Below are 17,434 nucleotides of genomic sequence, written 5' to 3'. Positions count from 1 at the left end.
ATGTAGTAACTCGAGCAGGTTAATGAAAAACTTTTGAAACATGTCAGAATCTTGAAATGGTTTTGCATGTTATTACTACAGGTATCTTTTGAAAACACATACCAAACAACAGAATATATATCATTATATACACGTTCTCACTCCAAACTCGTTACATATTGATGCTTGGTCAGGACCCTTTGGCGTCACTTTTTGATGTGCAGGGTCCTCCATTGCTTTAAATAAGAAACCCTTAGCATCAATATGGCGACATGAAAGGTACTGGGAATTTTATCATCATAATTAAATTATATATTGGGAAATAATATTGCCATTATTGCATATATGTTGGGGTGTGATTTTTCAATGTAAACAGTCACAACAGTTTTATTTATATTACATTATTTACACATTTTTGAGCACATAACCCGCCCTAAACCTACCATTTGTCAATAAAACACAAGATATAACAAGCAGATACAACTATCATCATAATTTATTCAAAAAGTATTAATATTCCAAGTCTTCTGAGGCAAAACGATTGATTTGTGAGAGGAACAGATGCAATCGCCATCTCTGTCTGCAGTAAAGCTCATCCTGTTCAAAAAATTCAAAAAATGCCACCAGAAGAAACCTTACATCAGCCTTGGTTGTGAAATGCTGGTGGCTCTTGTATGTTTTCTGACCAATTGCATCATGCTACGGGACGGGAGTATCTTGTTTTTGAATGAGACGTGAGTGCGTTAACGGAGTGGGATCATTTTCAGGGATTAACACCTTATGTTATACTTTCTTCTTCGCATATAGACATCGTATGGCTTCAGAAGACTTGGAATGCAACACAAATTGTTTGTAATGCTTTTATACTGCTTGTTTATGATCAATTTTTGCAATAAATACCAGTGATACCTGCACTTACTGTATATTTTGCCTGTCACGTGTTTTATATTGCTCAGAAGTGGGTAAGTTTAGGGTAGGGGTGGGGTTAGGTGCTCCAATGAAAATTTATATACAATTATTTATATTTTTTTGCAAATGCATGCAAACCATTCAATTAAGACAAACAACTGAAAAAAAAGGAGTACAACTCTTTACCATACAGCTCATTAAATACCCTAAAGCACGGTCAACTTATAAATAATTGTGACAATAGCTTTTGCCTGAACAACAGATACTCCTTACACCATCTGCATGTTATTTTTTAAGAGGTAAAACATACGTTTTAGCTGGGAGACAAGCAATACGCACTTTTGGGAGATGAGGTCTCGGTAAGGACTCCCATGCTGCATGGCGATGCCGTAGCCTTTGCTGCTCATGCTGTTGCCAGCTACAGTGATGGTGCAGTCGTCATCTGTCAGTGCTGCATATTCCACCACGGCCATGTCCCACAAAAATGCGTAAGGTTCTTTTTTGGCCTGCAAAAAAACATTAAATAAAATTTAAGAGTTTTCTGACCAAAACGCTTGAATAATTATTTTTTAATGTGTGTTGGGATTGCAGTATAAAGGCCAACTGGCCCATGTTCACACCATAAACAATAAATATATTAATGTTAAAGTGCCCCTATTATGGATTTTTGAAAATTACCTTTCATGCTGCGTGTAACACAGCTCTAAGTGAATGAAAACATCCTGAAAGTGCACCGTGTATAAAGTTATTGTCTCTCAAAAGAAAGAGTCGACTCTGAATCATTGAAATTAGTCGTTTTTAAAACGAATCCCAAGCTGTTTCATGTTGACGTCAACATGAAACCTTAGCATATAGCTCACTCACTTTGGTCTGAATGAAAATGCAAATTCATTATTTGCCTCTAGATGCCGCTTTTGGAGCGGTAAAATATAGCTTCCCCGGTAACAGCACTGCGCTCACAAATGCTGCTTTATCTGGCAGTACATCGTTGAGCGAATCGTTTGGGAGTTGTTGAGCAAGTAAGGTAAAAATAAATGCATATTATAAGACAATGAAAGTGTTTTTTGACCTTGCATGCATGCCAACCTGTTATTGGGGACCCCCAAAACCAAAATATGAACTTTTCATTACCCATAATAGGGGCATAATTGTTTATTATAAATGTGGGTTGTAGCTATCTAGTCTGCCACTTTAAAAGCACAATAACTCATGAAAAATAATTAAATTTGGTACACATACAGTTAACTTTCAGATGTAGCCATTCACGGAGAAAAAAAAAAAAGACTTTTAAGAGCAAGCATAAGCCTCTGTCAGTTGCTTCAGGACTAACACACAAATGGATTTGGATAAATTCACAATATGCTCTTGAGTAACTACTGCACCACTGGCTGGTTTGTCTGATTGCAAGGTCCGTGATTCCCAATGATTTTGTTTTTCTTTCATCATCCAATCACATATCTCACTATTAACCAAGTAAATGCTATTATTGCAGATTTTTTTTTTTTTTGTGTTCTATACTGACAGTTTTTGTAGAAGATACAGGCTAAATAAGCTTTGCTGATTAAGTTAATTAATGGTAAATTTTTTCTTTAATAATTACTGTTTTAACTTGTGCATTTTGTTTTATGTTTTCAGTGGACTGCCTTGCACTACCTTGTAGACTGCAGGGAAAGTATTTTCCATTTAGTATCATTGTTAACATTTAGAATTGATGACAGATTGTCTATACAAGAGGCTTTTCTCAAAAGTTCTTTCAGTGTCAGTGTTCTTTCAGACATTCAGTGTCAGTTCTTGAGAAAATCAAAGAAACAACTTTCAAAAGATCAAAGAGGAAGGCTAGAGGAGTTTGATGAAGAAACTTTTAGAGTGCATAATGACTTGAGGATATGAAATCTTTTGAATCGCCCAATGAGGTCAGGCTTAGATCAACGAAGCTCCTTTTAATGAGAAAGAACTCAATAGATTAGTCAAGATTAGCCTCCAGAGTGTGATTGCAATGATAAAACATTTAAACAATAATAACTTTAGAGGATAAATAATGATCCATTTTATTGCTACTAGTTACAATGTTAATAAAGTTTTGATAATCATTCTAATTCTATGAGAACTGGGATGTCCACTCCACAGCTATAGCGATAATGACACAAAGGAATGAAATCATTAGAATCCTTTTTTTTGAAGGACAGAAATATTCACACCTAATCAGAACCCACTCAGCAACCTAGCTTGAGCATTTAATAACTTTTTATTTATTTTTATTAAGTACAACCTGCAGTTTAGAAAACAGTAGGCTACTATTTATGGCAAATCACACTGACCTTGTACAAACCGGTAAATAAATGGTTAATAAATGTTCAAGATGTCACAGCTGATATAAATCGCAGCGGCATATTTATTGAAACTAAATTCAAAAACCAAACACATAGGAGAACAGGAAAGAAAAACAATACTGAGATGCTGCAAACCATAATAAAGAAGATAATGGACAATAATACACAACTGAAACAGAGGGTTAGAAATGCACATGTAGAAACAAAGAAGAAAATAAGGTCCAGGCGGAGCAAATTAATGAACTAATAACAAGTAAGGACCAGGATTAGCCCATCATCATGTCCTGAAGACACCATTGCCTATGCCCAAGGGGAGGCCATCCCCATTAATGGGTGGAATTTCACTCCAATAGAGCACAATTAACCCTGCGATTCATGGGCGCAGGGAATATGTGAGAATATACCTTTAGCACATCCTGAAAAAAAAGATAAAAAAGGCTCTCTGACAATCTGAACCTGTGGATACATATTCACATAAATATGTAGTGCCTGAACCAGACATTATATATAAAGTGTTTGTTCTAAATGGTGGGGGAAAGATTGCTTCCACACTAGCACTAAAGAGCATGAATAGCACCTTTGGAACATAACTAGCTCTGAAAGCATCCGATCGGAACTCTAGACAGAAGCAATTGGGTGTTAGCAATTTCTATAATTAAGTCATGCCTGCCCACAGACGAGCCAGTTACAGGCATGATTTGGTGAAATGCAGCTACATGGACTTAGAGCTCCAATTGACACTCACATTCCATTTCAGAACGTCAGCGAATGTATGCCTCTGTTCATACCCCTTCAGCACTAGCTTGTAAAATTCTAATAATTTTACTGATTGTGACAGCAAGCATGTAGGCTTTGCTGAACTACCAAACATGTAAGTTCCATAGGTGAGAAAATTTGTGAGTTCCACCGTATCATCTATGATGGAACTTACAAATATTTCCCAATTTAAGGAGACCATGACTGGTTGGGCCACTTTGGAGCACCATAGGTTACAATGTCTGTTTTTATAGAGATATGAGTGTGTCAGGCTTCCCACCTAAGGGTAGCTGCAGTGCAGAAGCAAGCTGCAACCCTTTTCACATGGGGTAGGGAGTTTCCTAACATGCTGAGATATGCTTCAGCCCTTCACTTCAGACAAGAGGTTTGGAGAATGGATGATGGATGGACATACTCTACTTTTTATCGGTCTTAAAGTGTACTAATAATATATGGTAACATTTTATTTTAAGGTAACAGTTATGCACTTATTATAGTAATAAATATGCATAATTACAAGTAACTACTGTAAGCCTAACTCTAGCCCTATGATACGTACATAATTAATTAATATGACTTTGTGTAATTATGCTGTAACAATGTCACCTTATACTAAAGTCTGAATACTATTCACTATTAATTAGTTGCTTATTAGCATGCATATTACTGGCATATTTTCATTTTTGTTTGTAAGGGATCCAACAAATCCCCTTGTTACCATGTGCATCAATCATATGCAGGCTGACAAGATGCTAAAATGTACACACCTACAGACATGCCACCCGTCTTCTAAAACAAACTCATGTGTTTAATGCTTTTGGATCAGTTCATTCTCTGAAGACTCAATGTCCAGAGCTCAGAATATTCTAGAATTCATTTAGCATTTCCACTGGCCATTCACCATCGTCACTGAGAAGTAAGAAAGTTCAGGAAAAGCTATGTCACATTCACCTGTTGTATATTGAATATTTGATTATAGCAACGCGCTTGCAAAAATTTTCACTGATCTCCTGAACTAAAGACATACTTTTCGGACTCAATTTCAGGGGGATGCCCCAACAATTACAACAATTGTAACAGACTAAATTTGGACGAAAAGTCCTCACAATGTCTTTCTGTTTTCATAAATCTCTGAAATCATATAGCAAATAGGTGAGCAATGATCATACCTTGCGTATGCCTTCAGAAGGGCTAGAAACTGAGAAGTCCTGTCCATTGTTTTTGCTGATTGTCCTCCACAGCTCTGCATACGTGCTGTCCTGCTCCAGTGGATTTGTACCTTTGGCTCTGAAGTAATCGTACACTGCTGAGTCCCTAACAGTGCCATAGGCATAGTCCATCTGTCTTGCAAGATCCTGAAACGTTCTGTTGGATAGATAGACAAGATTAGGAAAAAAAAAACATTTAAAAAAGATAAGGTTAAAAAGTTTAATAATCATGGTGAAGGTTTGTTCCAATCTCTCACCTTAAGTATGAGCAATAGAAATAATGGACTATTATTTCTTAGACTATTAAGACTCTCATTTCATGCACACCTCCATTTGTTTAGATTCTATAGCATTTTTTTTTTCAAGAAATTAAAAAAGTGAAGTAGTACACCAAATTAGTGAAAGTATACATCTTTTAGTTTAAATACTCCTGTGAACAACCTGTTGTATTTGTTTTATGTTTGTTCTGAGAATCGATATGGCTTTCTTTTCTTGAAGAAAATAACTTGTAATGTTCTAAATCAACATTTGGATGCAATAAATACTTGCATCTGAAATTATGCATTCAAAGATAACATTTACTGTGTGTATGTACTTAAATGCTGTCAATAAACATTAGAGAACCACCCTCAGGCTGAAAAACTCGACACTAGACTGCCAAAAATGTGTGTGCACGTGTTCAGCAAACAATTAAAACAATTCACATCATTATATCACATGCCTGTTTTAATGTCGACTACTATTACACTTCATTCTGTCCATCTGCAGACTTTGTTTGTTCACAAATTTATAGTGGAAAAGTTTATGAATTTGTTCTTTGATATTTACCTATATAAGCAAAGTGTGAGTCTGTGCTCCTCTGCAGCTAAAGAAACGCGTTCAATATCACTCAAAATGTGCACCTCCTCAGGTGTGTCTGTAGGTACTATAATTAATCTGTGCTTGTTTTTATTAAACAGTGTGTGACAGCAATTGGCCGCTGTCCAGCATTTTTCAACTGACATTTGTATTAGGTTAAGCATTTCTCAACGTGTAGATGCACCTTGACCACTCTCAACGTCACTGTCAATAGCACAGAATGTTTTCTATTTGTACCTGAACTATGTGTGGGCGTAGTGTTTCAGATATGTCATTGCTGAGTCCTTCTAGCAAGACTTGAGAAGGATCAGCAGTATTCCAGATGCATGTATTCAAAAATATGTCCTTGAAATACAAAATACTATTTTGTACTATGTATTTTACAGTTGTATAAATGCATATATACAGTATGTATATATGTTACACAAAGTGTCCGTTCCCTTCATCAGGTTACCTTATGTAACCGAGATGTTATATTAATGTTACAGAGATGTGTATATACTAGGGGTTGCACTTGGGAGCCCAGACACTTCTGACAACATTGAGAAAAGGCCAATGAAATTGGCAAGCACAATTTGCATAGCTGGCCATGCCTCAGATATCTGGGTATAAATAGGCCAACGTGGCATTTGTTCACTCATTTTGTTCTGAGGAGTCAAGAAAATGTCACAACTCACTCAGTTGCAGTTCAGGGTTTAGGCAAAAGGGACACAACATCTCCATTCTCTCCATTAGGGAACGAGGGTGACCATACGTAACTGAGGCGCAACCTTTTAGTTGGTCACTTCGATATTGTGTTGCTGGTGACAGAGCAGCGCTCTGTTCAGAGGAAATAATGAGTCCTCAATAGGAACCAAGCAGTCGAAGATACACCTATGGGACCGCAATAGGGAGTCACAACATATGGAGCACTAACCCAATATGAGACTTCACTCGAGGGATACGTACAAGTAACGGGTTCTACAGGAAGTTCCTCTGCAAAACTCTTGCTACGTCACAGTGCTTGACTGATGGAGAGAGCAGTCTAGTGTTCATGAATGAATGAATGAATGAATGATGCATTTATATAGTGCTTTATTGTGTATTGCTGTACACCCAAAGCACTTTACAATCAGATGTGTGTGTGTGTGTGTGGGGGTGGGGGGTGTTGTGGTCTCTCCTCAACCACGACCAGTGTGCAGCATCCACCTGGATGATGTGACGGCAGCACAAAGGCACTAGTGCACTCATCACACACCAGTCAATCAATTGGATGGGGATTATTAGGAGGCCATGATTGACAAGGGAAAGTGGTGGCAATTTAGCCAGGATTACACCCCTACTCTTTTACGAGAAGTGCCATGGGATTTTTAATGACCACAGAGAGTCAGGACCTCGGTTTACCGTCTCATCCGAAAGATGGTGCTTTTTGCTCAAACCTGCTTAGCTTCAGTGGGCAACCAGGCTTGGTCTGCAAGGTGATATGGCTGTGGCCATTCATAAAAGAAACTGAGCTGAACTTAAATAGCACTAAATACAAGCTATACACCTTACCAGGCTTCTAGATTGGATGAGACTGGTTCCATTCACATATTTTAGAATCTGGCAGATGTATTAAGTGAAGCCCAGCCCGCAGCTCTACAAATGTCTACTAGGGAGACACCATTTGCCAGAGCTGATGAAGCAGCAATGCCTCTGGTTCGAGTGAGCTCTCATTCCCAAGGAACTTGGTAAGGCTCTGGCCTGATGAGAAATGCATCCACAATTAGGTGGGAAATTCTCTGTTTGGAGACCACCTTCCCCTTCTGCTGTCCTCCAAACCAGACAAAGAGCTGTTCAGATGATCTGAAACTCTGTGTGCACTCCAAATAGATGCGCAAGGCACAGTCAGGGAATACCACAGTGGGCAATGGGAGGATTCTTGTAAGGCAAACAGATCTACTTGAACCTGGCTGAATCGACTCCTAATCAGCTGAACTATTTTGGGATGGAGTATCCACTTGTCCCGGAGTGACCTGAGTTGGCAAGTTGTGACATGCGAGGATATTATGTGGTTGATATAAGCTACCGTTGCTGTGTTATCCATCTGGACTTGGAAGTATCGGTAGCACTTTAGTATAGTGACCATTTCTCATTATTAACTAGTTGCTTATTAGCCTGCATATTGCTAGCAAGTTGGCTGTTTATTAGTGCTTATATAGTACATACATTCTACATTCTTCAGAATCAGAATCAGAAAGAGCTTTATTGCCAAATGTGTTTACACACAAAAGGAATTTGTCTTGGTGTTAGGAGTTTCAAGCACAGAAGTACAAACATAGTGCAGACAACATATAATTAAGGTAATCAAAACACGGTCACACTTTATATTAGGTGGCCTTAACTACTATGTACTTACATCAAAAAATAAATACAGTGTACTTAATGTGGTGTATTGTATTGCAAAACACTTTTGCTGGTATTGAGGTGGGATACGGGTAAGGCTAGGGACAGGTTTGGTGGTATGGGTAGGTTTACGGGTGAGTTAAGGTGTAAGGGATGGTTCAACAGTGTAATTATACATTTAATTACAGAAATTAATTACAGATGCAATTACATATATGTACAGTGGGGAAAAAAATGATTTGATCCCCTGCTGATTTTGTACGTTTGCCCACTGACAAAGAAATTAAGTCGTAAGTAAGTCGTGACGTATTGTCAAGTATGGTGACCCATACTCGAAATTGGTGCTCTGCGTTTAACCCATCCAAGTGCACACACACAGCAGTGAGTAGTGAACAAATGCACACACACACACACACACACACACCGTGAACACACACCCGGAGCAGTGGGCAGCCATGCTGCAGCGCCCGGGGAGCAATTGGGGGTTCGGTGCCTTGCTCAAGGGCACCTCAGTCGTGGTATTGAGGGTGGAGAGAGCGCTGGACATTCCCTCCCCCCACCTACAATTCCTGCCGGCCGGGGGCTCGAACTCGCAACCTTTCGATTACGAGTCCGACTCTCTAACCATTAGGCCACGACTTCCCCTTATTGGTCTATAGTTTTAATGGTAGGTTTATTTGAACAGTGAGAGACAGAATAACAACAAAGAAAAAACGCATTTCAAAAAAGTTGTAAATTGATTTGCATTTTAATGAGTCAAATAAGTACTTGACCCCTTCGCAAAACATGACTTAGTACTTGGTGGCAAAACCCTTGTTGGCAAGCAAAGAGATCAGACATTTCTTGTAGTTGGCCACCAGGTTTGCACACATCTCGGGAGGGATTTTGTCCCACTCGTCTTTGCAGATCCTCTCCAAGTCATTAAGGTTTCGAGGCTGACGTTTGGCAACTCGAACCTTCAGCTCCCTCCACAGATTTTCTATGGGATTAAGGTCTGGAGACTGGCTAGGCCACTCCAGGACCTTAATGTGCTTCTTCTTGATCCACTCCTTTGTTGCCTTGGCCGTGTGTTTTGGGTCATTGTCATGCTGGAATACCCATCCATGACCCATTTTCAATGCCCTGGCCTTGACAGTACATGGCCCCGTCCATCGTCCCTTTGATGTGGTGCAGTTGTCCTGTCCCCTTAGCAGAAAAACACCCCCAAAGCATAATGTTTCCACCTCCATGTTTGACGATGGGGATGATGTTCTTGGGGGTCATAGGCAGCATTCCTCCTCCTCAAACACGGTGAGTTGAGTTGATGCCAAAGAGCTGGATTTTGGTCTCATCTGACCACAACACTTTCACCCAGTTCTCCTCTAAATCATTGGCAAACTTCAGACGGGCCTGTACATGTGCTTTCTTGGAGGGGGACCTTTCGGGCACCGCAGGATTTCAGTCCTTCATGGCGCAGTGTGTTACTAGTTGTTTTCTTGGTGACTATGGTCCCAGCTGCCTTGAGATCATTAGTAAGATCCTCCCGTGTAGTTCTGGGCTGATTCCTCACTGTTTTCATGATCATTGAAACTCCACAAGGTGAGATCTTGCATGGAGCCCCAGTCTAAGAGAGATTGATTGTTATTTTGTGTTTCTTCCATTTGCGAATAATAAGCTGCTTGGCGATGATCTTGTAGCCCATTCCAGCTTTGTGTAGGTCTACATTCTTGTCCCTGACATCCTTGGACAGCTCTTTGGTCTTGGCCATGGTGGAGAGTTTGGAATCTGATTGATTGATTGCTTCTGTAGAGAGGCATATTTTATACAGGTGACAAACTGAGATTAGGAGCATTCCCTTTAAGAGAGTGCTCCTAATCTCAGCTCTTTACCTGTATAAAAGACACCTGGGAGTCAGAAATCTTGCTGATTGATAGGGGATCAAATACTTATTTGACTCATTAAAATGCAAATCAATTTATAACTTTTTTTAAAAGTGTTTTTCTGGATTTTCTTGTTGTTATTCTGTCTCTCACTGCTCAAATAAACCTACCATTAAAATTATAGACTGATCATTTTTTTGTCAGTGGGCAAACATACGAAATCAGCAGGGGATCAAATATTATTTTTTTTCCCCACTGTATGTACACAATAAGTTCATTGTACCAAATTATTAATTTAAATTTAAGTACATTAATTAGTTAAGGCCACATAATATAAAGTGGGACCAAAAACACTAATAATGAAGAGAATAGACAATAAATTATAAATAACAAAAGTAATAAAAATAAAAATATACAAAGAAGAAAAATGTCCATAGACATAAATGTGAATGTGCATGTGTCCTATGTACAGATGAAGTTTTAATGAGTTATTTACAGATGTACAGTCCTGTGGTGTGTTATGTGTTGTTCAGGTGGGATAAGGCCTGGGGGAAAACAACTGTTCTTGTGTCTGGCTGTTTTGGTGCTCAGTGATCTGTAGCGCCGGCCAGAGGGCAACAGTTCAAAGAGAGAGTGGGCTGGGTGAGAGGGGTCCAGAGTGACTTTCTTAGCCCTTTTCCTCACACTGGAGATATAAAGATCTTGGAGGTTGAGTAGAGGGGCACCGATAATCCTCTCAGCAGTCCTGACTGTCTGTTGTAGTCTTATGATGTCTGTTTTGGTAGCTGAGCCAAACCAAACAGTTATAGATGAACACAGGACAGACTCGATGATGGCAAAGTGGAACTGTTTCAGCCGCTCATGTGGCAGGTTGAACTTTCTTAGCTGGCAGAGGAAATACAGCCTCTGCTGGGCCATTTTCACAATAGAGTCAATGTGAATGTCCCACTTCAGGTCCTGGGAGATGGTGGTGCCCAGGAACCTGAATGACCCTACTGCAGCCACAGTGATGTCCATGATGGTGAGTGGGGGGAGTGCAGGGGGGTTCCTCCTGAAGTCTACTATCATCTCCACTGTTTTGAGCATACTGAGCTCCAAGTTGTTGTGACTGCACCAGACAGCCAGCTGCTCAACCTCCTGTCTGTAAGCAGACTCGTCTCCGTCCTTGATGAGGCCGATGACTGTAGTGTCATTCGCAAACTTCAGGAGCTTGACAGAGGGGCCTTTAGATGTGCAGTCATTTGTGTAGAGGGAGAAGAGCAGTGGGGAGAGAACACATCCTTGAGGAGCTTCAGTGCTGATAGTGAGAGTCCTGGATGTGAGTTTGCCAAGCCTCACTAGCTGCTGCCTGTCTGTCAGGAAGCTGGTGATCCAGATGACAGATGGAGGTGGGCACAGAGAGCTGTGTGAGTTTGTCTGAGAAGGTCAGGCATGATGGTATTGAAGGCAGAGCTGAAGTCCAAATACGATCCTTGTGTAATTTCCAGGTTTGTCAAGGTGTTGCAGGATTTAATTCAGTCCCATATTGACAACTTGTTTGCTCTGTAGACAAACTGAAGAGGATCCAGCAAGGGTCCAGTAATGTTGAATCTGTTGAAGATCTGTGTAAATATGTGAGAACAGAGGGGCCACTGTTTTGTACTTTAACCTCTTCAAGCAATTCAGCAATGAATGAGCACAATTCTCTGAGAGGCATGCATTAATAGCGACTGAGTCCAGTTCTCCGAGAAAAGAGAGGAGCTGCACACGGGAGAGCTTGCTCTTTTCCCAGTTCACCTGAAGTCCTAGTCTAGCTAGGTGCTCGAGCACCAGGGGACTCATTTATAAATCATGCATACGCACAGATTTGATTGTAGAGTTTGCGTATGCTTAAATGCTTGCCAACGCTCATATTTGTAAAATCTGTCTTTGATGTTGAAAAGCACTTAGGATCACATCAGGGTGTGAGCAGTCATATGTACTTTTTCTTGTCGGAGTACTGCAGGTTTTTGAAAATGTAAGCTGTTCTTGAGGCAGTCTAAACTCTTGCCACGAGGGACGAGGTGAACTTACATTCCCTGGATGGAATGGTCCGGTCAGATGAAAGTGAAGTGATATACAGTTGGGCAAAAAAGTATTTAGTCAGCCCCCAATTGTGCAAGTTCTCCCACTTAAAAAGATGAGAGAGGCCTGTAATTTTCATCATAGGTCCACTTCAACTATGAGAGACAGAATGGGGGGAAAGAATCCAGGAAATCACATTGTAGGATTTTTAATGAATTAATTGGTAAATTCCTCGGTAAAATAAGTATTTGCTCACCTACAAACAAGCAAGATTTCTGGCTCTCACAGACCTGTAACAACTTCTTTAAGAGGCTCCTCTGTCCTCCACTCGTTACCTGTATTAATGGCACCTGTTTGAACTCGTTATCAGTATAAAAGACACCTGTCCACAACCTCAAACAGTCACACTCCAAACTCCACTATGGCCAAGACCAAAGAGCTGTCGAAGGACACCAGAAACAAAATTGTAGACCTGCACTAGGCTGGGAAGACTGAATCTGCAATAGGCAAGCAGCTTGGTGTGAAGAAATCAACTGTGGGAGCAATTATTAGAAAATGGAAGACATACAAGACCACTGATAATCTCCCTCGATCTGGGGCTCCATGCAAGATCTCACCCCGTGGGGTCAAAATGATCACAAGAACGGTGAGCAAAAATACTACCATCTCAAAAGGCTACCATCAGTAATGCACTATGCCGCCAGGGACTCAAATCCTGCAGTGCCAGACGTGTCCCCCTGCTTAAGCCAGTACATGTCCGGGCCCGTCTGAAGTTTGCTAGAGAGCATTTGGACGATCCAGAAGAGGATTGGGAGAATGTCATATGGTCAGATGAAACCAAAATAGAACTTTTTGGTAAAAACTCAACTCGTCGTGTTTGGAGGAGAAAGAATGCTGAGTTGCATCCAAAGAACACCATACCTACTGTGAAGCATGGGGGTGGAAACATCATGCTTTGGGGCTGTTTTTCTGCAAAGGGACCAGGACGACTGATCCGTGTAAAGGAAAGAATGAATGGGGTCATGTATCATGAGATTTTGAGTGAAAACCTCCTTCCATCAGCAAGGGCATTGAAGATGAAACGTGGCTGGGTCTTTCAGCATGACAATGATCCCAAACACACTGCCCGGGCAACGAAGGAGTGGCTTCGTAAGAAGCATTTCAAGGTCCTGGAGTGGCCTAGCCAGTCTCCAGATCTCAACCCCATAGAAAATCTTTGGAGGGAGTTGTAAGTCCGTGTTGCCCAGCGACAGCCCCAAAACATCACTGCTCTAGAGGAGATCTGCATGGAGGAATGGGCCAAAATACCAGGAACAGTGTGTGAAGACTTACAGAAAACGTTTGACCTCTGTCATTGCCAACAAAGGGTACATAACAAAGTATTGAGATTAACTTTTGTTATTGACCAAATATTTATTTTCCACCATAATTTGCAAATAAATTCTTTAAAAATCAGACAATGTGATTTCCTGGATTCTTTCCCCCCATTCTGTCTCTCATAGTTGAAGTGATGAAAATTACAGGCCTCTCTCATCTTTTTAAGTGGGAGAACTTGCACAATTGGTGGCTGACTAAATACTTTTTTGCCCGACTGTACGGCCAAGTATGGTGACCCATACTCGGGATTCGTGCTCTGCATTTAACCCATCCAACGTGCACACACACAGCAGTGAACACACACCCGGAGCAGTGGGCAGCCATTTATGCTGCTGCGCCCGGGGAGCAATTAGGGGTTCGGTGCCTAGCTCAAGGGCACCTCAGTCGTGGTATTGAGGGTGGAGAGAGCGCTGTACATTCACTCCCCCCCACCTACAATCCCTGCCAGCCCGAGACTCGAACCCGCAACCTTTGGATTACGAGTCCGACTCTCTAACCATTAGGCCACGACTTCCCCTAAACAAAGCTTGGAGATGCTGGGGATTGAACCCAGGACCTCATACATGCTATGATGTTGATGGCAGTTTTACAGGCAAAGATGCACCACAATCAATCTCTCCACCTGGGGACCTCTGTGAACCCCCTGGTTGGACCTGGGGGTTCTGCTCCAGCTGTGTTATCTGCTTCCAATGACTCCAGCCCACTCGCCGATGCTGCAATTGACAGCTCACTGTCCTCACGAGCCCCGAATGAGAAATCAAATGTGTGCTCAGATGATTTCTCAAACTCATCTGGTAACTCTACTGGAAGACACGTGCTGTAGGAGGAATGAGAGGTTTGCAGAGATTCATCTGGCAAAACTACTCTTGTGACATCTCCTTGCTCTCCCTCAACACACATCACAGAGGAAGTAGGACCAGAACTGGAAGCAGCTGAGGTGACTCAGGTTTTAGAAAAAAATTAAATAAAATAGCAATTTAAGAAACGAGAAGTACCCATGGAGTTAAGTTATAGGAAAATGCGATAGTCAATTCAACTTTTGCAAAAACATTACTACAACTGTTTTATTTAATAATCAGTAAAATATTTAAGCTATTATACTTCTTGCCAGCCAGTTCAACAATATAAGCAAAAACAACAATAATAAAAACAATAAACAAAAAAAAACAAAAGTAAAAAAAAAAAATCACTTTTTTTTTCTGGGCAAGGAAAGGGAAGATTAATTGGTGTTTTGTAAACATTATGAAGACCATAAACACAACACGTTCATGTGTATGTGCCTGTGGTCTTGAGTTGCACAATGTTCTTTTTTTTTTTTGGAACATTTATTACTGGAATAAGTAAACGTGTAACGTGATGTCCTATTCATTATGAAACTGTGTTTCTTGAAGGCAGTCACACTTAAAAATGGCCCAGTCTTAAAAATTACTTCACCACTGTTTAAAGAAAAAAAAAAAAAAAAAGTTTAAAATAAGCAAAATCTTTGGCTTGACTGACTCAGCCTAAAGTTGGTCTGTTTAATTTCTCATGTTTATGGTGCCACAGGATTCATCCAGAATTCAGCCAGCATACATCAAAATGAAAAGGACCTAACTTGGCAAGAGCTAACTTTAAAGTCCAAAAACAACTCTGTAAGTAATGTGAGATAGTGGGCAATCTGTACTTCTAATGGAGCTGTCAGGCCCAGCCGATGAAACATAAGCCGGTGAAAGGAAACGTTTCACTCTTTAATGCCAGTTTGCTTGTCAGTCTACTGTGAGTAAATCGGGAAAATGCTTAGAGTTGGTACAGCAACCATGTATACATAAAGGGCAATTTTTGCTCATATAATTGGATATTTATATTATATATAACTTTATAAAGTCATCTTTTCTGTGCAGAGTCTGTCATTCAGTGAATTGTTTTCTTTTCAATTCGGACTGAAATGTCTAAATAATCTGAACTGAACTGTCTGAACACACACACACACACACACAGAGAGAGAGAGATTAAAAAAAGAAAAAAGACAGGAATTATTGTGTGAACAGGTTAACAGGCCAGTCATAGTGCAAAGAAGGCATTGCCTTCTCCATGTAACTTATCTACATTCATTCTTAATTACTAGAAGGCTACAGGCAGGTGAGTTCTATCAGGATTGCAGCAAAACTCTACAGGACAGTGGCCCTGCAGGAAAGAGTTTGCCTGTCCCCGCTTTAGGAGATCTTTTAAAACTCAATAATCTCAGGGGAGGCATAAGATATATTGCCTCCCATTGTAAGTTTTACTGCTGGTGTCACTTTAGACAAATTTGTGATTTATAATTTTTTTAGTGTCAAATTTTATAATATTTTTGTACTTTTCTCATCCCCTACAATGCCTTTCCCAGTGACACTATTGGACTGTGTGAACATGCAGAGTGCATCAAGCTTGTGCAGAAGACGAGCACAGACGACCAAGTGTATCGATGGCCCTTCCCTAGTATGTCATCTCCAACAAGTAGCACTGGGATATTTGAAAACATCTGAATTGAATTAGTTAATTCAGCTGTTTCAATGAGAGAGAGAGAGAGAAAGAGAGAGAGAAACATATTTTTTTCATTAATTATCACACTAAGAAACAGCTATGATAGTTTAGTCAACACCAGTGGAACACAAGTGTTACAACTTTGTAAAGGTTTAGGGCTATAAATCATTAATGGCAGAACCAGAGGAGCAGTGTTGGGTAAGTTACTTTCAAAAAGTAAGAAATTAGTTACTTATTACATAATCAATATTGTACTTAAATTACTTTACTAATTACTCTGTCTGAAAAGTAATTTAGTTACTCAATAAGTAACTTAATTATTCAAATCGCTAATTAGGCTACATCTTAAAAATACCTATAAACCTTAAAGCATAGACAATAGAAATTAAACTCTTTATTCTTTCAATTCGAGTCAAACATAGAATAGTTTTGCCTTTTAGCTTTAAAACAACTGTAATACTTAAACATTTTTATTAAAAATGTAACCTTCTTTAAATAGAAATACTCTACAAAATATCTGAATAACAAAAAGCTTAAGAAAAGTTAAACAATACATTTCAGTTTGGCAAGATGCTCAGGAAAAGCCCAATTAGTAAAATCTGTACAGGTTTATGTAAAAATAACACGTTAACTAATGTAGGTAAGAAAAACAAAATACAGAAATAATCTTCTTCACTGAATAAAGCCACGTCAGATCGCGCTGTTCTTCTGAGGTTAATTCCAGCTTATTCCTCTTTCAAAAACGATGAAAATTAGATGAATCTTTATTATTTTTTAATCATTTTTTTTTTTGTATCTAGGTGAGGTATGTGCGTGCAGGTGACAATGAGCTCAGATATGGGAAAGACTGTACATCAGTTTCACACGGATTACATAATCAGGAATATTTGTTTTCTATTTGAATTCGTTCATTTAAAAGTAGACACTTCAAGCTTTCAGATATAGGAAAGACTGTACCTTGCTTTCATATGGATTACATAATCAGATCATATTAATTTTCGATTTGAATTCGTTCATTTAAAAGTAGTCACTTCAAGCTTCATATACGGGAAAGACTGTACCTCGCTTTCATATGGATTACATAATCAGGAATATTCGTTTTCGATTTGAATTCGTTCATTTAAGGCATACTGGTTTAATGCTTGCTGGACAAGTCGTTAATGAGGTATGGTTAATTAGGTATAAGTTGGACATTTTGATTAATATCAATTAATCATATAAATATCGAATCTTAAGAATGATTCCCTAA

At 39.7% G+C, this 17,434-nt stretch overlaps 1 protein-coding gene across 1 annotated transcript in view; it reads right to left on the bottom strand.

Annotated features, from left to right (window-relative positions):
- The window catches only part of LOC306857857 (glutamate receptor ionotropic, delta-1-like), a gene marked incomplete at both ends in the record, with an annotated part of 434,446 nt that overhangs the window by 9,465 nt on the left and 407,547 nt on the right, over nt 1-17,434 (bottom strand). The window contains 2 exons of the mRNA XM_079398091.1: nt 1,228-1,394; nt 5,144-5,339. Of these exons, the coding sequence (XP_079254217.1) occupies nt 1,228-1,394; nt 5,144-5,339 (363 nt within the window). The remainder of the gene's footprint in view (nt 1-1,227; nt 1,395-5,143; nt 5,340-17,434) is intronic.

Source organism: Barbus barbus (assembly GCF_936440315.1).
Source record: "Barbus barbus genome assembly, chromosome: 38".
Taxonomy (NCBI): Eukaryota; Metazoa; Chordata; class Actinopteri; order Cypriniformes; family Cyprinidae; genus Barbus; species Barbus barbus.
Note: the sequence above shows the minus strand (reverse complement) of the source record. Positions and strands in the feature narration are given on the sequence as shown.